The sequence below is a fragment of the Lepisosteus platostomus genome, chromosome 8 (genome assembly GCF_059453375.1).
Source record: "Lepisosteus platostomus isolate fLepPlt1 chromosome 8, fLepPlt1.hap1, whole genome shotgun sequence".
NCBI classification, from domain to species: domain Eukaryota; kingdom Metazoa; phylum Chordata; class Actinopteri; order Semionotiformes; family Lepisosteidae; genus Lepisosteus; species Lepisosteus platostomus.
In genome coordinates, this window is record NC_142618.1 from 50,651,276 (window position 1) to 50,674,932 (window position 23,657).

Below are 23,657 nucleotides of genomic sequence, written 5' to 3' on the forward strand. Positions count from 1 at the left end.
AGATCTAATGGCTTATTTTGACAATTATATTTCTGTATACTACATACACTGCACACTTTTTGTTTTGTGATTGAAATAACCAGTTATTTGTCGATAAAACTGTAAAAAAAAAAACAGAAACCCTATGAGATTTTTGTTTGGAGTGTGTTTTACTTATACTTTTGCATTGGCAATTATGTTCTTGTAGTTATTCTTAAATATTATGTTTGAAGAAGATACCCAGTCAAAAATCATAATTGTGTGTAATACAACGCCTGAAGTTAAAGATGGAATATGTTTTAGAGAATAAAAGGCAAACAAATGCATTAAATGCATTATTTAAATTAAATTATATACATGACAACTCAGTCATAGCCTTTAAAACATGACACCATGTGATTCCATTTTTTAAGCAATGTATGATAGTTGAATCATTCATTATTGTTAAATGCTGTTAATCAATAATAATTACAGTATCATTTCCATTTGCAGATGTTGCTTATTATTTCGAAAGCTGTTACAAGTTTTAACCTGCTAAAGCTGAAGGCTTGTGAGACACTTGTTACATGTTTGTTTATAAATGAACTCCTAATTGCATTTTCAAGCAGAACACTCAACAGTATGATCTAGTGCCCCATTATCACGTACTCTTTTTGAAATGAAGGTCATTTGCTTTACTTAAACATATCCTGGGTACATTGTTTTAACCTATTACAGTACATGTGCGTTTTACCAGGACTTGCCAACTAATCTCAATTTGATAAGCTAGAAAAAATTGGACCTCCTTGGACTGCAGTTAAGGCGATGAATTGTACATAGCTAGAATAAAATAATCTTACTGTGAGTGATATATGTGATTATATTCTACAGTTATTCAAGGGTACTGCAAGGTATGCTGCCTGATTAAAAGTGCATTTAACAGTTTTATAAAAGGTTTGAACTCCAGCCACTTACATTTCTGGGTCTCACTGTTATAATTAACAGAACAAAAAAAAAAGTCCTAGTGACAGTTCTAATTAATATAATCCATAATTAAAAGCGTGCCTTTTTTTAGCAAGGAAATTGTTTAAATTTCACTGACTGACCTTTTTTCTCATTCCTTCTGGGGGTAGAGTGTTTAAGTCGATATTGATTTTATAATGAGCTTGACTTTAATATGGAAGTAGCTCGGTCACATGGTAGACCAAACAGCACACTGCCTTCCTGCCGTTTTAAATTTCATCATTCAGTTTAAAAACATGGGATTTTAGAAATAGTGTTGTTTCCTGGACTTGGTTTTCATTTGTACATGCCCCTATCTAAAGGACTTTCACCTGGCATAATATCATACTGTAGAACCTGATTTTTCTGCTCCGTGTTCTCAAAAGTCTGTTTCTGAATCACATTGATCCCTTCTGTTCGAGAGGAGTTCAAATTTTAATATTGATTCCATTATCTTAGCTATTGCCATGTAATACAGTATAAGGTTTAGCAGCATTTAAAATGCTGTAACCTTTGCTTTGGATCAACAGGCGTAATTTCATCATACAGATGAAGTAAAGCTGTGAAGCTGTTGTTGCACTCATTGCTCTGTCAAGCTTGCAAGTTAAGATATATTGTGAAGAATTTATTATAAATTTAGTTTATTATAAATATTGACTATGTAACCTGATAAAGCAATTTAAACTGGTTTATACATTAATTGTTACTAAAGTTGTTGGATGTGCATCATTGGAGAGCACCAACATTTAAAGTATGGCTTAAAATAATATAGTTAGCAAGCAGCTAAATGGCGTAGATATGATTATATAAATGAGTATAAAACAGGTTAATTGAAAAAAATTAAAATCTAACAGATTAGTAGCTTGATGAAGTCAGCTGTGTATTGAACACTTAATCAAATATGGCTTTTCAATAAAGCTTTCAAATTTGTCTTGTTTTTGTGAAATTAAATAAGAAATAGAGGTGATGGAAAATTCCAAATTTCACTCAGGTCACATTTCATGTGTGGTTTTATTCAACTCAGTCTTTTTATTTTTTCAGCTGTATATGTAATTTCATCATATCATGCTGTGCATTTAAATTTATTTTAAAGTGGATGTTAAAGAGATGAATCAGCAGGTTATTGAAAGTCAGAGAAATTCTTTCAGTCTTTTTTGCATGAAATCCTTACAAGAGAGTTTGTAAGTAATGAGTAGGTAGTTGCTTGAATTTTCCTAAGAAGTGATGTTACAAATAATCATACAGTACCAGTTGACATTTAAAGGCCTTGTATTTTAAACACAGGCTTTTGCCTGTACATTAAAACTGCACAGACACGCTATAAAATAATCCAAATCACTGTCTGAACCTCAAATCAATGTATTTATTATTTTGTAGAGTGCCCCCTTCGCTTTTTGTCATTTAAAATGTCTTCAAAATAAACAGTTTGTAGGAAAAAAATAGAAAATTCTTTGAGAAAAGAATGTTAACTTACAGTGACTACACTGTTATATGCTTTAGTCTATGGTCTGTAAAACGAGTTCTCAAAACAAATTTCACAATTTTTTTTTAATTCAGTTGTACCATTCCTAACAGTCAGTGGCAAGGCACAGTGTAAATTAGAAATGTGGAGTTATTTTTATTTTTCAGCACACTTGTAGTAAAACACAGTAAACCATCCAGAATATAAACACAAATCGAGAAGAAAAAATGTATTTTGTATTGTTTGTTCCAGTGTAGATGGCAATATTATCGAACAATGGAGTCTATTTACCCTTTCCCACTAAACAGCATCAAGGAACACTTCTGAATATAATGGATAATTAAAAAACAATGCCCTTACACGTGCCGGGAAGCTAATCTTTCAAACAGTTTAGCTGTGGTCTAGCCTGTGCCGTCTTTACACAACCTGTAAGCCTTTTTTTTGTTTTTTCGCCAGACTGAACTTGTTGTCTGCGTGCCACTTCCCTTTATATTAAGAAAGGCTCGGAGAAAAAAAGCCCTGCATTCATGTGTTTGAGACAGTGTACAAACAGTGCCGCCCAGTCCAAATCCTGGCTGTCATCGTCCCCATTAGCAAGAGATTATTAATGTAATGGCGGAGTGTGCATCCACATTTGGCACTCTTTAGAGATGCTCCATTGGCTTGGGGTGATGTATTAGGGAGTCGTGCCACAGGCTGACTTATAACCTTCTATTGTGTGAACTTGACTGTGCTTATCAGTATTGTGTTGATTTTTTTTTCTGTCAGGTTACACATTTATTTAAGTGCTTAGGTCGAAGAGCAGAGAAAAGTAGGCTAGTGTGCTGGAGCTTTTTAGTTTGTTTTTCTCCCCGGTGGTGATTTAAATGGTTGTGGTGTCATTATATAGCAAACCTCTGTAAGTAAGTGGTATCTCCGTGTTAAAATGCACATAATGTTGACATCCATTGATTCAGTCATTGCATATGCTGGTCTGTCTATGTTTGTAATAAATTGGATCAAAATAGGATTTTTTAAACCTGTATACTTGTTAAATGAAAACACATCAAGACTGTGATGCCACAATTTACATTGCAGAACTAGTAAAAATAATGATAGTAAGATAACGGTGGTGTAAAAGAGAAAATAAAATGATGAATACATTTTACAAGGGTAATAGAATAACATTGCACTGTATATAACTTAAAGATTCGTGACATTTGATTTGTTTTTTTTTTTCAAAAGGTATACCAGCTAAAAGAATGTTTTACCAAATAATTTAAAAAATGTAAAATAAGATCTTCCATCCTCCACATTTTTAATACAATTGTATCTGACATAAAAGGCATTTCTCCATCACAGGAGCCCTTCCTAGACTCAGTCAATCAGCTCTTGCATCATCCGTATAATTTCTTTCTCAAATTTGCATTATTACAGTATGTGGCAGATCAAAACACCAGACCTTGAGTGTGCATGTGATGCCTAATTGACAAGATATTTTTCTGCCTCCTGGTTTTCAATTGTTAATTTCACATGGAAATCAAGCCTTGTGAGATTGGTACTGTCTACATCGAATGCAGAGGTGAAATTACAATTCTTTGGAAGACAATAGAGAAATCCTACAGCCCGACGAAGCAGACGCTATCAGGAGAGTTGAATAAGATTGCCGCCTTCAAACAGTGAATCGTCTCCATTTTAACAGAATGACCGCTTGAATGGAGAAAGAGTCTGAAGAACGTAATCCTAATTCTGACTCAAAACACTGCAGAATGATCAGAGTAGAACAGAATTCATTTGGAAAATATGCAACTCTTTATGCAAGGTTGAGATTTGTGGGCGGGAAGTGTCTGTGTGTTACAGACTTGCAGTACTTATTCTGCATGACAAAATCCATAAGATGGGGTTTGGAAGTTTGCATGCTACATTATATCCTGTATATCCAACATATGTTAACGTACAGACATCCCTGACTATATAAACAGTGAGCTAAGAATGAATGTGTTGGTAAAAAACCTGTATTATACCCAAGAAGCTTAGTACCACATGTGCTAATTCTTCTTTCAGTACAACTTTGTTCTCCTACCTAAACAGATTCATTCCTCTTGTGTGTTATAGTGCTTTCGCCATCAGCAATCCCAGTGTGGAAAACTTCAAACTTGAAACTCAGTAGCAGGACTCCACACATTGTAGTCATAATTTCAATATGGAGAAGGATTTTGTTTTCATCTACTGCATGTATTGGTTTTTTTTAATTACAATGCTCTGATAGAACGATTTGTTTCAAATTTACCAAGCATAAGAGATAGGAATGTTAAAAAAAAAATGTGTGTAATGATTGTGGAACAGGGCATTTTGGTGATAGAGTACAATGTTATTATTCATGATGTGATCTTCCCTAATGTTTCGCCCTTTTTTTTACAATACATTAATTTTACAATGTAGTAAAGTGTAAGGTACAGCTGTGTACGGTAGTTTACAAAGAATGTAACCGTGTTCACTTTTCCAGTGATAAGAGTTTCTAATTTAAAAAAATAGACGTATTAATAGAAAAGATTCAGAAAATAAATTGGATTAAACGCATGGGATCTAGTCAAAGGATTGTAAGAAAAACAGAAATTAAATTACCTTCTATCCAGACGACATTTCAACAGCTGTGAAGCTCTAGACACAGTGGAATTTTATTACAAAAGCAATAATCTCTGCTTTCCACCTGAATTTTGAGGTAGACTACAACTGAATCAATTTTTTTTAATCTTTTGAACTGTGTGTGATCCTTGTTCTTCAAAGCTGTGGCATGTGCGCTAAGTTAAATCACTTATTTCACTTTTACAAAACTTCTCTCAACAGCTTATATTTAAAATGTTTTAAAATAATATTCAGAATTTCAATATTAAACATCTTTGGTGATAGAAAATATTTTTGGAGTATGAAGCTCCCTCATTGCCTCTTTTCTTACATTTTAATATAGTGCATCAAAAATAAGAGAACCTAGATTTTAAAATGAAGATAGTGGAGGTGATTTTTTAATGGGAGTATACTGCATATACAATATACTGGATAAAATACTTATGAAATGTTGCTAAAATATTCCAAAATTATTACGATTACGATCTAGGCTAATGTTCAAATAATGGCCACATCTCTGTAAGAAATGTAATCTGTTTAATATTACCTGATGAGAGTAGTATTGTCGTAGGTTTTGTGAATGCATTGAAGTTCAATATTTCAAACAATAATGTTATGTATGGCATATTGGCAACCTTTGGGGAAAAAATTACACCCGAAGAAGGCTCCACAGCCGAAACGTTTCCTTGTTCATTTAGAAAAAATTTCATGCAGTGTCAATAAAACATCAACAAACTTTTATCAGAAAACAGTAAAACATTTATCTCATGAAGTAGATGACAGCTTAATGAGTCTGATGTACTGTAAATCAATGCATATCTTTGGTTAGTTTCACACTTTACATTATATTTTGCATTATATTTTTCTACTATAACAGCAACCTTGAATAAACTGTTCCATTTTCTGGAATCCCCTTTGTACATAAATTGATATATTAAAGGTTGTGTTTGAAAGATACTGAGTCTAGTATAGATAAAATGAGGGACCGTAGCTGTGACAGCTACTGTACTTCCAAGTCAAGCTGAGTGTAGTGAAAGTGCTGAGTCACAATGTGCAAAGCTGCCATGTTCCAGAGCTCGCCTTCCCTTTCACGAGTGGAAATGATGGACGCTGAACAAAAAAAAAAGCCTCCAACTGTCATCTGACTTTTGACACTGGAGAAGACTAAAGCAAAAGAAATAAAAAAGAAGTTTTTTTTACCGTAAAATGAGGATGGAAACACAACGTGTCACCTTTATTGTACTGTTAGGATCCATGATCAAACGGCAGAATATAAAACACAAATGAAAAATAAAGCAATGTGGAATATTTCTTTGAGTAAAGAATTGCAGATACAAATATGTCCAAAAGAAGACAGTGGGATAAACGTCTTGCCCTTAGTTACACAAAAATAAAAGATAATTAAATGTTACTGATGGTGGTGTTTGTGATCAAATCTTAATTCTCTATCATTATTGTACATTATTTTCATGGCATCCAAGTAAACATTATTTTATTGCATGAATTATGTTACATAATCAAGCTTATTTTTTCACCAAAAAAAAGAACACTTTAGTGCTAGTTTGCATTGTATATTTTCTCAAAACCATCCATCCATTTTCCATCCATTTTTGGGAACTGCTTTGTCCGTAAAGGTACACACATACTGGGGCCAATTTTGAGACACTAATTAACTGAGTTTGCATGTATTTGAACAGTTGGAGGTAACAGAAGCACACAGAGAAAACCCATGCAGGCTCCAGGCATTGTGTCCCAGCCTGTAATCAAGTCCAGGGCTCTAGTGCTATGAGGAAACTGCATTAACAATCACGTGGCAATGCCCCATGATCCAGAATGGGAATTTTTAAATTGACTGCATCACATGTTCCAAAAAAGGACTGTGTGTCAAAATGGATTGCTGTCACTGCTAATTTTGACTTAAAATATGCATAACACTCTATGAATATTGGTTAGCAGCATTATGAAATGGTGAGAGCTAATTAATATTATTTTCGGCAATTTATATACAGTATATATATGTTTGTATGCATGTGCTTTATTTGGTGTGCATCGACAAAAACTCCAACAATTACACAGATGAACTTATAGGTTTGTATAAATTATGTGAATGAACCCCTGTTTGTCCATTTTTGAGAAGGATATGTCAAATGCACAATGTAGAGTGTCATCCTGTTCATAAAATTCAGCTTTAACATTTAAACGTGGTTTAAAAACTTGGTTCACAAAAAAGCAGTTCTCTCAAACGATGTATGCACTGACAAAGAATACTCTTTAAAAAGTACAATACCAGTACTCACCTGCTTCTGCAAAGGATCAAAACGGACTGGAATTGTTGTAACAGGGACCACTAGTGAAGCCTTGGGCTACACTAGAAGTGTTGATAAAGCCCTCTGTATGATGTGGTATTCTAGTCCATGGGAAGACACACCGTTTTCAGAAAACATGGAGAGGACAAAGTAAGCATTTCTTGCCACATCACATAGCAGACAAGATAAGGGATGTGATGAGAGTTTCTGTGAAAACAGACTTCTTTCTGAGCCAGGTCACCATTCAAAGTACTGATAAGTTTCATGATGTGATCTTTCATTAGACAGTGAGACCCTCTGCTGGAACAGTCAACCCAAACTAAAACATTATCAAGCATTGACATCTTCCATCTTGATCCCTGATGCGTGACCTTTGGATGTCCTACAGAGGGAGTTAAAAAGTACATTGCAACTAAGTAATGTGCAGTAGTTCTGGGGTGGCCTAACCTAACAGCAGACCGGACTCTCTGAACAAGAACTGCACTTTCTTATCAGTGAGAAATGCAATTATTGGCAAAATATCATTTAGAGTGTGAAATATTTCTTTGAATGTGGCATGCTTCATTTGTGGAAGCAAAATCATTACTTTGAGTTAAGGTGGTGGAGGAGGGTGTTTATAACTTTAAGTAATTACTTTGTCATGTACACATTTTCCACAGGTTTATGTAGTGTATTGTTTAATACAATCAGACTTTCAAAATACTGTATGTCACAGTATGAAAATCCTCTTTGTCAGAAATCATATACAGTATGCAATCACATAAACTTGACTTTTACTCATTTAGTTATGTTTAGTCATATATTACCACTGTTTAAAATCATTTTGCTCATTCTTTTTTACTATATTCTTCACAGCCAATCTCTTATTTAATAGACTATTTTATGCAGACTTACACTACAGATGTACTACAGTCTTAAGTAGTAACATGTCAACAGCTGCTCTCTGTGTCCCTCATTGACTGCTGCAAATGTAGACATTTTTAGTTTGTGAAGGATCTAAAAACATTCTGCATCCTAAATATTTACACAAGCATATTTTGAAAGGTTGTTCCTCTTCGTGTTTGACAACTCACGTACTGTACAGTAGCTCCACAACATAAATTGAGTGTTCAGTTAAACATTTTAGAACAGGACAGGAATGAAAAGCTGAGCTGAAAGGTTCATTTTCTTCAACCCCTCATTCTCCAAATGGCAATGGTAGAATAACGTCTCAACTATTGTGCTGTAAATGGCAGGACGCTGTTGTGTTTCCATTTCTCCATCTTGCATTTTCTACCTTCTTAGATAATTATGTACCTTGCCTGATGCCTGCCCTACAGGGTGTCTTACTCAGCCTTATGTTGTTAAAGGAAGGTGCTGTACCTCAGCAGCTTCAAACCTTCTGTTTACCGGAGTTGTCATTAGGAGCTCAGAAGTTTCAAGAGTCGCTGAGGGGAAATAAATTACCACTACACACTGCTCCAAACTAAGTAGTTTTGAAAACTACCCATATTAAGTGTATCCTTTGATCTTCAAATTTTACTTGTGATATCTGGTCACAGCTGGCCAGCAGGGAAATAAAAATGAATGATGCCAGAGACAAAAATGAAGTAAGGAAATACCACTATAAACCTATGTAGTCACTTTACTTGTGACCTTTACGTTTCTGGTTTGCTTAACCTTTTCAAATTTAAGGCCGTATTCACAAAAAAATAGTTCATTTCTCCATTTCGTATCCTAAACAGAAGTAAATTATTTTTTAAATGCTTAAGCGCCTCAGGAGAACAGAAAGCAGAGTTCCAGCCTCCAAATTGCTTTTTTTTGCCTTGCTTATTAAGAAGTCCTCATCTTTTCCTTCACCTTTGACAAAAGCATTTGAAATCTGCATTAAATGCTTTGTGACAGAGTTTTAATCCCTGTTGAATTAAAACAATCAAAATACAACCAGTCTCTTAGGCTTATTTAATAGAATATTTTATGCAGATTAGGTTTCTTATTTTGAATTTTGTACTCTGTAGTTCTATCTTGATATATGCATAGTACTGTATACTGCATATACAGTACATAAAATGTTGATCATTAACTGCATTCCCTAACTTATCCTTAAAAGGACCTATTGTTCAATTAATTTCAGTTTCACAATTTTATTTGTGGTATTTTAAATGTCTTTACTTTATCAGATTGATGGTTTAAATTAAAAACGTAAGATATCACGTACCAAATCTAACTTGTATGCTGTTTTTTTTCTGTTGAGTGTCGAGACTCAGATTTTCTAGGAGTAATTTAGGAAGGTCTGATTTATACTAAAACTAAATATACCCAGGAATTGCAAGGGAAGGATTGATTTAGCAAAGGGAAAATGAAGTTATTAGTATTTTTATAGAAATAAGGTCTCTCCTTTTTCTCATTGTGCAGTTGAAAGATATGAAATTTAAATGTGACATTAAGGAGTAACTTTACTCATTCATGGAGCCACAGATCATACCTTAGTGACAATGCTTGCAGCTTATAGTCGTGAATCACTGGTTTTATTTTTATTATATTAATCTGATTTCCTGCCTTTTCCCTTTCTTATTGTATTAAAGTGTTTACGCTTAAGGCATTTTAATATTCCTCACAAAAGGAAATCAGTTTTCTAGCACTGCAGAATCCCTATAGGTTACATTTTGTTCAGACCGCCCTATATTATTTCAGGGGTTAGTTGTATTGGGGATCTTGTCTGAGTCGGCACGTCTGAGTGTGTGTGGAGAAGGAACAGTTATAGCAAAGTAGTTAGAGATGTGGGTAATCGCCAGAGCTATGGCTTACTTGACTGAGCATGGATCAGGAGTGGCAGAAGACAACAGAGATGAATGGTGAACATACATGAACTGTAACAAAATGGGAAGAAAGTACATGTTCTTGTAAAAATGAGGACTGGATAGACAGTGTGGTTTTAATTGAATTAGCAGTGTCATCATAAACTATTCTAACACAGGTCCCTTCTTTCATTCACTGCATAAGCTGATGAGCACTAACATTGGCACAGAACACAAAAATGATTTTTTATTTTGTTTTTTTTTGGGGGGAGGGAGGTAGAGGAGACATTCATTTGATGTGCTGTAATTTGTGTTTGTTCTTCCTCCACTGGTGATGAATTATTTTACAGAACAACTATAGAAGGTCTTGTGCTTTGCAGACTAATGGGGAAGTGTTGGACCCTAGGCACACCACGTAGTATTGCAATCAATCTTAATTGTTTTTTTTTAATAGCATACTGGGTTTGAATAGCAAAAATAAGAGGACCGTTTTAGTCACTGTGTGTATTGCTTTGATATACTGTAATAGGCTGTACTCTCCTTAGTAATATTGCTTTTGTACTGTATGTGACCTAAATTACAATAGATTAGGTGTACTACCTTGAACACATTTTTGAAAATATTGCCTCCTAAACTTGTAAAAGAGGAAAAAATGTTATGCCAGGACAGTATAGGGAGATTTGCAGAATAAAACAGCCAACAATATAGCTATTTACTGAAATATATATGCATTTAAGTTTAAAGATAAAGATATATACCTGTGTCATGAATATCATGAATATATGTGTGATGCATACAAATATATATGGAAAAGAAAATGTTCCTGGGAATGTTCAACACAGAAACCCTTATTTAGTTACAGGCTAACTTTTGGGTGCCAAATATGTAATGCTAATGTATATTTATAATGGAAAATATTCTTATTACTCTATGTAGAGGAAAAGAAATGTCAAGGTATGTCAAGTACTGTAGGTATAACTACAGTGTACAAATGCCTAGAAAAGAAAATGTTAATGTTATAACCAAATGATTAACATTTATTTTAGGGCATTTTGGATAGAGCTTCTTGTTTGGCTGGTTATTCCATCATCACCTAAACCATCAGAAGGCTTTTGAACCAAAGCATGTCGTGATTTTTAATTATTTAAACTTTGTGTACAACCTTAAAAACTACCATAGATAGACGCAATTATGGAGTATTTGGATATAGAAGGGGCAAACTAAACCTTTCACACTATTTAGCATTAACTGACAGGCATTATTCCCTGGGAAAAAGATGTAAGTAATTTGAATTTTCTCCCTCCCCTTTCTCCCTCCCTTCCCACCTTTCCAGGAGCTCTGTCGGCAGCGCATGGCTGTCAAGACGTCTGAGCGCCCGGAGCCCCAGCATTCCTCCCGCATCAACAGCGTCTCGTCCCAGTTCAGCGATGGGCCCATCCCCAGCCCCACCGCCCGCAGCAGCACTTCCTCCTGGTGTGAGGAGCCGGTTCAGTCCAACATGGACATCTCCACCGGGCACATGATTCTGGTACACAGCCCTCCTTCCCCGCTTCCCTCCGCCTCTCCTCGCTTCCCTTCTCCGGTCTCTGTGCGTCTCCCTCTCCCTCCTGCCGCGTGTTATCGAGCCACGCCGAAGGAAAGGAAATTGCTTTGTGTGAGGAGAGCCTTGAAAAAAATCAGAATAATATGCCACTGACAAGGATGGAAGAAGAAAATTCCAGAAACGTTTTTACGGGGTACATTTCCTCTGGGTCTAACCATTAGGGCTTGTTTTCTTTGCCGTTTTGGTTTCCTAAGTAAAATGCTTTGAGCTCAGAATATGTGCTAGATGTTAAAACTGTTCTAGAGAAGACATGCAGCAAGGGTTGAGCATTAATATATACAGTAGTTAATAGGTTTTTGCTGGTATTATGAACTGGACGTGGCAGGAATTTTACGATTCATTTGCAGATGATAAGCTTTCTTATATGATCAGTCGATTGTTGGTGAATACACTTTCCTGACCTGGTTATATTGTCCCCAGATACACTGTGTAGATGTTGCTTTTTCATGTTTGGTATTGAACTTTCAAAAAATAGCAGGTTTTGGCTTAATTATAGTGCTCCTTAAATTAATTGTGCTCTTGTATTAGTTTAATTGTTCTTTCTGGTAAGGTTTGTTTGCATGATAAATGAAAACACTTGTTTTCAATTTTTGTTAGATTTTTGTTTTGTTTTTGTTTTTTTGCATTCTGGGAAGTTTAGTTTCTGTGGAATCATTTGATTTGACTTCACCTGAATAAATACTACAAAGACATGCTAGGACATGTCTGGGGCACACCAAAAAGTAAATGTGGAAATTATGTTCCGAGACTTCTTGTTAGAGGTAATTTAGGCAGGCATCTTTTTAAATCTACAGAGGGATGTTGTAGATATACAATGAGAAGAAATTATTTCCTTTAGTTATTTGTTACTGTACATACCTGCATGTTTTGAGGTTGGTCCCATGTGTATGTGGAATACAAGAAAACCAGTTCAGTCTTACAATATTACAGTTCAGACACTTTTCCTTCATTCAAGTGCTACCAGTTCATCTTCCTGCTTTAGCAATGTACTGTAGCTGCAGCGTGTAAATGGCTTTTAGTATCTAATATATTTTTTCATATGTGATCCCGAAAGCTAAAACTCTGCAAATTTGTGAGATATGTCTGTCTTGTAAAGAGGGAAATCAGAAAAGGAGATGTACTGAAATGCAGCCGAGCTTGATCCTGCACAATTTAAAACATCTACATTTGGTAAAAGTTATTAAAATGTGTTCATTTGAAGTTCTTTCAAACAAATTGTAAACAAATGTTTGCAGCACTGTAGTCAGTAATTTCACATAGACTTCAAAGTATTGCTCAAATACTTGCTCAAGTATTGCTCAAAATCACACCCCTAGCCACACTGTCTGAATCTCTGGGTCTGGCCTCTTGTTTTGTCCCTTCAACAAGACGACAAAGTAATAAGATGACAGGGCTTATTCCTGCCGGGCACCTATTCTGTGGAAAACTCTTTCTATGAGATCAGGAAAGTTTAGCCAGTTTACATTTTTTTATCTCAACTGTAAATTAACTTATTTAAACTGATAGATTTAATGATAAAATGTGCCACCCACTATACAGTACATTCATTAATGTGTTTAATCTGATTCTTATTTATTTTTTAATAGTGTTTTGAATTATTTTTATTAAATGAACATTATTATTATTATTATTATTATTATTATTATTATTATTATTATTATTATTATTATTATTATTATTATGGCCTCAGAACTCAGTATTGTGTAGAAATGAGCATTCAGCACCTTGGACAGCTCTCAGCAGATGCCACTCATACAGGGAGGTTATTTTCTTGTCCCAAAGCTCCAATTTAATTTTTACTAGGAGTGGTCAGAATGTTCTCAGCACTTTCCAAGACCTTTACCTACATGTGATAAATACTGTAGGTAATATCTCTCAGATAGTATGAGCCAGGAACTCCCATTTCATTGGTGGATTACTCTCATCCACAGAAAAAGCAGAGACTGTCAGCATGCAAAGGGATTGTTAACTGGATGTTGTATTATAATAAAGTGTATATTTGTATTACATATGTATTATAATAAAATTAGATAAATCCTGTTTTAGACACTATAATTGTATGTACACTAGATACTGTTAACCAATGGATTAGAGAATTAGTCAGTTAATTTTAACTATACGTATCTACTTTAAAATTATAGTGTTTTGCAGCCAGTTTACTCACATTTTAAATTTTTTTAACATGAAATATACAAGCTATCACAGTGACTTATTTTTTAAAAAGAACACATTTCAGATATCTGTTTTTGTGAGATTCAATATAAGGAATGTAATGTAGGCTTAATGTGCCCATTCTATGAACTGAAGGCATCACAACACATACTGTCTATACAGTACATGCTGATCGAGAGATTGCTGTTGTGTTTTTCATCTGGCTTTTCATTGCTAGATAAAGAATTTCATTATCAGCAGCTGGAATTCTTTTATATTACTGACTGATATCTTTTGATGGACACATAACACTTTCAGTGTCAGATAAATCTTTAAGATACTGACTTATCGACTTTCAGCCTTGTGAGTGAGCCTAGAACTTGTAGCAAAAGCTCTGTTGCACAATGAATTGGGATTTACAGTTCAGAGATGACTCCACTACCTTTATGTTTTGCCCAGGGATCAAACTGTTGTCCAGTGTATAGTTAGGGGACTCATGTCACAGCAGGGGTACCAACTGCAGTGGAAAAATAAAGATTTAAGAGGTGATCCTTTAAATGGAATTGACTCCTCCAACTATTAGAAAAATACACTGTATCTCCATGTATGAATTGAAACTAGATGTGCAATTCTCACTCTTAAGACTCCATTTAATACAAATTCATTATTTTTCCAAAGTAGGAAGTATATGCTTGGTTAATATTTTTTATTGATATAACATCAAATTTTAGAGCTAATGCACATTCACATGCGATCTACCTGCTGTGTTGACTGTAATTCATTCATGTACAGTAGTATTTCATCTGCTTCATATTGTTGAATTAGGAGCATATTTCAGCCTAATGCCACTAATTTTATATTGCTTAGGGAGGACGATGAACTTCTTTCATTTCCTGGAGTAAGACAAGTGTATCTTTTTAGAACACTGAAGTGTTCTGAAGTACCATCCCCTTATATCAGTAAAACAGCATTTAAAAACTTTGCATGCTTATTATTGGTTCATCAGTAACTAACCAAAGATATTCCCTGATACAGTATGTGTTTACTCCGGTAATGAGTTACTGTGCCACTTATTTGCTAATAGGGTGATCAAGTTTGACATCTGGGAAACTGTAACTTTACTATAGTAACTACTATATATTTTTATTCTGTTATCCTTAGATTATTTATTTATTTTACATGTTTTTTGCATTAGTGACCAACTTTACTTTGTTTTGCTTTCTGCTGCCAGAACGTTACAGGAAATTAAAAACAACTTACTGCACAGTACATGTAAATAAGGTATTTTGATGTTATAAAAAGGATAACCTTGTCATTCCCCTCCCTTTCTTTTTTTTAGAAATTGTGGGATCTTATAAAGATATCATTGCAAGAAATGGGAAAGAGTCTATTGTACTCAAAACCTCTTCCTTTCTGAATTATTAACAGGCATTTGGGTTTAATTGTTTAAAGTGTTTCTCCACACTTCTGTTTTTTAAATTCTTCTCATTAGTTTTCTTATCATAAAAAAAACATACATGTTGTATAAAAGGACTTTTTCTCTGCTCTTCAGTAAAGAAATCTGACCATATTGTCAGCTCATACGTTTTTTTCAATAACGAAAAGGTTTGTGCTGTACAGTAGCTGTATTTGGTCCCATTAAAAAACAAGTTCTGTAAATGAATTCAACCAATCATGATTCAAGAGTGTCTATTTTCTTTACCAGAAAAGTACAATGGCAGTATTACTGATAATATTATTACAATATGTGAACATGAATAAGTGAAATTAAAGATTGTCAATGTTACTACATGGCCTACGAATCTAAAATGGATTTGCCTACAGACCTGTGAACAAAAGACATTGTGCCTGAAGAATAAGGGCAGTTGGACAATAGTTATTGAGAGGGAGCAGTTGAGAGCTCAGCACACTCCTATCTGAAATCATACTACTGTCATGTAGACACATACCGAGCTTGTGAATTACATAGAGGGTCTAAGAACAGTTCTAAATAAGAAGAAGCTATTCTGCCCATTTGGATAGATGTTTTAGTAGCTAACGGTTTTTTGAATTACGCAACATTATCAGTTTCAACGACATAGGTGGGCAGCATGTTCTATACCTGCTACCCTTTGTGCAGTGCCTCCTGGCATTAGTTTTAAATGGACTTCCGTGTAGTTTCCAGTGACTCGTGTTTCCCTGATGATTCTGAAATGGTCAATTGAGTTGACTTTATCAGTGTCTTTGAGATTTTTAAATACTTGAGTCAGGTTCCCTTGGGTGATCTCTTTTCAACACTAAAAAGTTCCAGTTCTTTTTGCCTGTCAGTGTACAGTAGGTCATTCCTTTCAGCCCACAAAAATTCTGTACAGTATATAGTGGCTCTTCTCAGGACAGATTTCAGAGAAGTGATACCTTTCTTTTACTGTATCTTGTTGACCAAAATGCACACAATTTCTAAATGAGCTTTTACAAGTGAATGGCTGGGGTAGGTGTTCGGAATTATCTATGCGCAAGTAAGAAGTGAACTAGCTGCTGTGCTAGTGTGAAGAAAAAATATAGTTCCATGTTGTTTATCATTCAGGACTATCTGTCCTGCATAGGTATCTACTGTACCTCGCATACAGATAATTGAGAGGGAATTCATTTTAGATGGGATAATAAAGTCAAATAGTAAAACTATAGAAACTAAACCCATCTGTGGTGACTTTTAACTTGGCTGTGCAGAGTCTGAGATACATAATGTCCAGGGAGATAGCAAGCATTTCTGTGCACAGGCCTTTGTCATGAAAAATGTCTCGAAGAGTATGACCATTTTTTGTAAACTGGGATGTGAAGATAAGGGGCAGGGAACATGCTAGTAAGAGAACGTTTAAAATCAATGAAATCTTATAAAATCTCAGGGGTGGCTTTGAAGAAAGCCTTTTGTAAAGAAACACTTGCTTCCAAATGGCCAGTTAGTTTCCAATAACTGGATCCATTTGAAGGGAGACAGTATTAATAATAATAATAATAATAATAATAATAATTGCTTACACTTATATAGCGCTTTTTCTGGACACTCCACTCAAAGCGCTTTACAGGTAATGGGGACTCCCCTCCACCACCACCACCATCCACCTGGATGATGCGACGGCAGCCATAGTGCGCCAGAACGCTCACCACACATCAGCTATCAGTGGGGAGGAGAGCAGAGTAATGAAGCCAATTCATAGAGGGGGATTGTTAGGAGGCCATGATTGATAACAGCCGATGGGGAAATTTGGCCAGGATGCCGGGGTTACACCCCTACTCTTTTCGAGAAACACCCTGGGATTTTTAATGACCACAGAGAGTCAGGACCTCGGTTTTACATCTCATCCGAAGGACGGCGCCTGTTTACAGTATAGTGTCCCCATCACTACACTGGGGCATTAGGACCCACATGAGCGCCCCCTGCTGGCCCCACTAACGCCTCTTCCAGCAGCAACCTTAGTTTTTTCCAGGAGGTCTCCCATCCAGGTACTGACCAGGCTCACACCTGCTTAGCTTCAGTGGGTTGCCAGTTGTGAGTTGCAGGGTGATATGGCTGTACTCTTGGGAACAGAAAATAAAAGAATGTAATAAGCTTAAACCCCAGACAGGCTTGTGAGAGTTTGGGACAAGCTACCCAACCATGTTGTTGAAGCTGACACCATGCCATCTTTATAGAAATGGTTGGATTTGATCCTTGGATCAATTAGCAGCTAACAGCCAAAACGAACTAAATGAACTACTGTAATCTCACCTGTGACCTTCCTCATTTTCTTAAATAAATCTTCCAGAAATGGTCACTAATTGAACCTGATGCTTTGGAGTCCAATACCCCCAAAATACTCCTAAACGTAATAGTTAAATCATCACGTTTAGAATGAAATGCAACCACATCACCACAGAGTGATTTATGAGGTTGCCACAAAAATATTCTATAAGTCATTGCACCACATTGTGAACAATATCTATTCTGCTATTGATTTACACCCAAAAAATCTGCTGAGAAGTATTGAATGCAAAAACAGATTATTATGCTGCTATCAACTATTGAAAATAAGAGTGTGGAAGAAAAAACGGTGTGCTTTTGAAACATCACTTCTTGTCATCTTCATCCTTTATGCCCTTTTCCCAGCAACACGTACTCTATTTTTTCCCTATCCTTTGACATTTTTAATCAAATGTAAATCTGATACCTTACTAGATAGTCTTGTACTAACCCTGTTGTTCTTTTCATCATCGAAAAAAAAAACAGCCAGGTATTTTAAAACATTATAGTCTCCTGTTGCGTCATTTCTTCATGTAGTGCACTATTTCATTGTGATTTTTATTGAGCACCTTTGGCAGCTGTAAGCCATACGAAAGGGGATTAGTAAGCATTTGCCTGACATGCAGTGATCTCAGCACCTCCTGATTGGATTGAAATAATCCTTTTACACATTACAAAACTCCATTACTTTAGCATTAACAGAGAAGGGGCAGTTACAGTCCACAGTGAAGCTTGTATAAGATGAGGGCTACACCACTGATGGTTCGTGGATGCTGGCTGCTGAAATGTAGAGCTAATTCCTAATATATGTATAATTCGCAGTTAGTGTGAAATTTAATAAACAGCACTTTGTAGGCCGTGCAAGTCGGGGGATGAAAGCTTAGACTGTGTAGTCTGGGGAGTGGATGTAATTCACTGTGCTCTAGGTTTGAGTAACTGCTTTTCTGAACTAATTGAAGAGGCTGGCAAACAGGTTTTAAAATCTGTGGAGTTTGGAGCTGCCTTTGTCCTTTATGAGGTTTTAGAAAAGCATAATTTACCTGCTGTACAATGAGAAAATGTATCATTCATATTTGGACAGCCTGATTTCCCTCCCTTATTTGGCATCACATAGAAAGAGCCTCTTACATTAATGTCAAACCAAAGAATATGTTTTTTCACGCAATCTCTTTTAAAGTTAGCTAGATCCAGAATGTACAGCTGGGATAGTATTTCAAGTCTTGAGTTTGGCTGCGTGTTGGCAAGACAGTGGCAAAATCACAACCGTATGAACATCTTCAGGATCAACAGTGAAATACTGTACAAACCGTAGGACAGAAGTGAAGGGAACTGCATTTAAAATGGAGAACAGCAGACATTACCATCACATTGCTTAACTAGATGTCTAGAATTCATGGGCAAAGATTACAAATGAATGTGGCTTTAGATTAAAGTATCGGCCAAATAAATTAAATGGTATATCTGAGTTTTTTATCACTGTGGAGCAAACCAGAAAAAAATATTCTAGACTATTTTTTTCTACCTGGTTTTTGTCTGATCTTTTACTGTACTGAAGTTAAGAATTATCCCCGTGTTGATGCACCTGAACTATATTAAGCTCAGAAATGAAATATTTGTTGTTATTGTTAGGAACTGGATTTGAGTTCATACTGTTTGTTGCATAGTTTCTGGGACATGTTGGCAGTAAAAGGATTTGTCTGTACACACACAAGCTGGCTTCCAAATTGGACATGTACATTACTTTTGAATTGCCTTTTTATTAAGGTATACTGGACTAAATATTTAACATAAACTTGTTTCTGTTCTTTAATCTGAAGTGCCCTTGTATCTTATCAGACTGTTGGTTTGAATATTTTTATAATGGTTTCTTTTAAATGTAATATAGAAAGACCTGACTATGGGGTGCATCATGTATATACAGAACCTCATTTTGTTTAGCATACCTACTAATTCAGTGATTTGCCTTGAGTTGTATGTTTAAAAAATAATCGGATTGAATGAAGGAATGCACCATATTCAAGTTTTTAGTGAACGAGGTAGATCACATTAATCTTCAGTTCACATTAGATAATTAAACAGCTTAAAAGAATGCTGGTTCTTAGGATCTCAAGGAGCTCATACAGTAAGGGTGCACTCTTGGATTGCAAGTAGAGCACTATAGCCCAGACAGCAGAGTTCATTCCTGGGTCCTGTCTCTAGCTAACTTTGACCTTGATTCCTGTAGAGGTGGTGTGGGACACTGGGTATGGTCTGCTGATGTAAGGCTGGGATTATAATTAATAATAATAATTGCTTACACTTATATAGCACTTTTCTGGACACTCCACTCAAAGCGCTTTACAGGTAATGAGGATTCCCCTCCACCACCACCAATGTGCAGCCCCACCTGGATGATGCGACGGCAGCCATAGTGCGCCAGAACGCTCCCCACACACCAGCTATCAGTGGGGAGGAGAACAGAGCGATGAAGCCAGTTCAGAGATGGGGATTATTAGGAGGCCATGATTGGTAAGGGCAAATGGGAAATTTGGCCAGGGCTCCGAGGTTACACCCTTACTCTTTTCAAGAAACGCCCTGGGATTTTTAATGACCACAGAGAGTCAGGACCTCGGTTTTACGTCTCATCCGAAGGACGGCGCCTGTTTACAGTATAGTGTCCCCGTCACTATACTGGGGCATTAGGACCCACATAGACCACAGGGTGAGCACACCCTGCTGGCCCCACTAACACCTCTTCCAGCAGCAACCTTAGTTTTCCCCAGGAGGTCTCCCATCCAGGTACTCACCAGGCTCACTTACCCTGCTTAGCTTCAGTGGGTTGCCAGTTGTGAGTTGCAGGGTGATTAGTCAGCCAGGGCTGTCTGCTTCCAAAACGCCTGCTTGCTGTGGGGGTCAGTGAGAGATATGCCGCTTTTCCAATTGGCAGTACCTCTCCTGTCAGGCAATGTACAGCTTGCAGCATATCACATAACAAATGTCTCTGCAGGTGGTTGTGTCAGAGGCGCATGTCCGCATGTGTCATCCTCTCCCAAGCAGTTGTGGGAGCTGCTGCAGGAACAGAGTCTAAACAAAAGCAATTCAAGTTTTGGGGTGCATAAAAAATAACTAGCAATTCCACATTTCTAAGAGAAAATAAATTGGAGCTTTTACAGATTAAGTCTAAGATTAAATCTAGTGCTGAATGCTGGTGATATACAGTATTGTGGTTTATAGTATACTGTATGCACTTTGGGCATTATCAATGGATTTTATTTCTAGAGCTAATTTCAAGTTTTACTTGCAGCAACCAAACTTATGATCAATTTATAGCAACTTTTCCAGAACACGGGCTAATTTAAAAAGACATTCAATTCTTAAGCAGATATCGGCTTTTTGTGCGTTGAAGCATCTATCATTTCATATCTAAAGAAATGATTGAATCAGAAACAATTTATAGATCCCAAGACCAGCACTTTTTAGTACATCAAGACATTTCTTCTGTTGAAATGTCATTGCACTTTTTTAATACAGCAGAATATAGCAAACGTGAAATTTCAGATGGATAGTTGAACAGGTGATTCTGTAATTATAATTCTTGTTATTTTTAATAATTAAAATAAAATGCTTCTGCAAAATGTTAGTAATGTATTTAATTAAATAAATTATTTTTAGATTGAAAATGTGACATAAGGATGTGATTTTAATGCTACAGTAACTCACCAACTAAATAAATGATTAATCCATTTTCTACAACTAACGAATCTGCTGGTATTTGTGAGAATCACAGCTAAATATCAAATGAAATGTATTATTTGTTGTAATTAATAGGGAGCAGTACATTTAAATAAATTATCCTTTATTTTAATACCGCTAAACCTTCCACATTATACTCACATAAATGGAAAGAAATAATGACCTCTTTAATTTTTATTTTGTGTACAATTTCTGATGTATTACTGAGTAGTTTTAAATACTACTTAAAATCACCAGGATACAATTTTTACATAATCATTTTGACTGATATTTAATTTTAATTTAACTTAAATATACATGCTTTGGTGGGTAAGAGATTCAGTGCAATGATCAAAACATATTCCCTTGTAGTGCAGTTCTTAATCTCAGCCCAAAAAACACACTGAAAGTGATATATGTCTTGTTTATTTTTGTTACCGCACTTAGTTTTTAATCCTTTTCATTATGTTGATTAATACAGCTTATGCTTTAATTTAAAGACTTTCATAAAGTCAGGTATTTAATTGTAACAATCTGAGTGAAATACTGTACTAACGGATACAACTGTAAGCCTAACCCAGGATTTTATCACAATCTTCCTTACTCTTCCCTCTTCATCCCTGCACACTGAATATTTCACTAAGGCTTTTATTATCAAATAATATGTGTGATTAAGCAGATACCAAATGTTCTTATGATACCAAACTTGATTTCTTCCTTTTAAAACTAAAATTGTTTCCAGATGTTGTTTCTAGATGTACATTCATAGTTTTGTTTTAGTTTTGCTTATTTTTAGCCAGCTTTTTATATTCTAGATACATTTAATTATATACAGTACCAATATGCACTTAATTATATACAAATAGGAGCAATGAAATATGGAATAGTATGCATTGTCATGACTTTTCGTAACATGTTGCTTAGCATAATAAATAAAATCTAAATTAATGCAATAGTTTCTATAGTGCATTATGAAGGAATAAACTATTATAAGTGCAATATCATAATAAAATAATGTGCTTTGCTTAAAGTTATACTAGAACTATATATCGCTGTGTGGATAATTACATAGACTTGGCTTTGTTCAGCAATGCTGAATTGTTGAAAAGGGGGCATTTGGTGAATCTTTGAGATTATTGTCTTGTATTCTATATTCTATACTTGCTATTATTCTTGTACAATGTTAAACAACTGAGGCATGGGCTGCTCTTTACAGAATATTTTGTAAAATTCCAGACTCACTGGGTGCTAAACCAGAATCATACCTATAAGGACCCTTTGCTAAAACCTTCAGTTCTGAGTTTCCTAAGGCCAGCCACCCAGTATCAGCTGAGCTGCTTTTTTCTTCTATCTCTGGTGAATTCAATTTCAGTGTCTCAGAGCACTGGCTTAAAAACAGACAATCTTATCAGCAGTTCTGCAAGCAGTAAATGGAGTGATTGAATCACCCTGAAGTATTTCAAATGGAAAAAGACCTTTCAGGACTCTTAATTACATACAATTGTGGGGCTCCCCCCTGCCAGACATCTACATTGTGGAGAAGCAGAAAGGATAAACGTTTCTGATTCCCTGTGGCTTGAAGACATGAATCGGCCAGTTGACAAGAGATTGGCATTCCATTTTGTAGACAGGTGGGCTTTTGAGATTTCACTAAGTGGAATGTTTGGGACATTCTAGTAAAAAAAACTTAGATTTGGATTCCCCCTCGGAATAACTATCCACATCTTCAGTAAATTTGTTGGGTAACAGGTCTGGCTGAAAAGTATTTTTTTTAAAGTAATATATAAATCTCTTGTAATGTAGTCGTTTAACTTCTGCATCTTTTATTAATACAGGCTTTCAAATCACTAAACTTTTAAGACCAGACAACTGCTTTCACCAAATCCTTAGAGACATGCTGTCATTGTTTTTGTCAACACTATTCTCCGAAGTAACAGCATTTGAGCTCATCACAATGTTTAATTTGCAAAATGCAGTTTTCATCGGTTTATTTGCAGTCAACCCATAACCCTTAACCTAAGATGTTATATGTAAAAGAGTGGATTATTTTCAAATAATTTAAGTTAAATTATTTTCAAATTGAATGCAAGCAGGTGCTCATGCCTTGTGTTCTATAAATACGTAGCCACCTGTAATCATCAGTCCTCCAGTATGTGTGTTTACAGCCTGCTATGGGATCTTAAAAGCAGCTAATGCTAAAATAACTTTGTGGGTTATTTATTCACTTATTTGCCAGTTTGTTTGCGATTTATTAGAAACATCTAAAGACATTTAAGTTGATTTAAATGTAACCTCTATTTTTTTACTCTTCTAAATGTATTATTAT

At 35.5% G+C, this 23,657-nt stretch overlaps 1 protein-coding gene across 2 annotated transcripts in view; it reads left to right on the forward strand.

Moving 5' to 3' along the window:
- Positions 1 to 23,657, forward strand: part of ptprn2 (protein tyrosine phosphatase receptor type N2) — a 324,963-nt gene that overhangs the window by 261,567 nt on the left and 39,739 nt on the right. For both annotated transcript variants that reach the window (XM_088643833.1, XM_088643832.1), the window contains exon 14: positions 11,443 to 11,637. In XM_088643833.1, the coding sequence (XP_088499959.1) occupies positions 11,443 to 11,637 (195 nt within the window). The remainder of the gene's footprint in view (positions 1 to 11,442; positions 11,638 to 23,657) is intronic.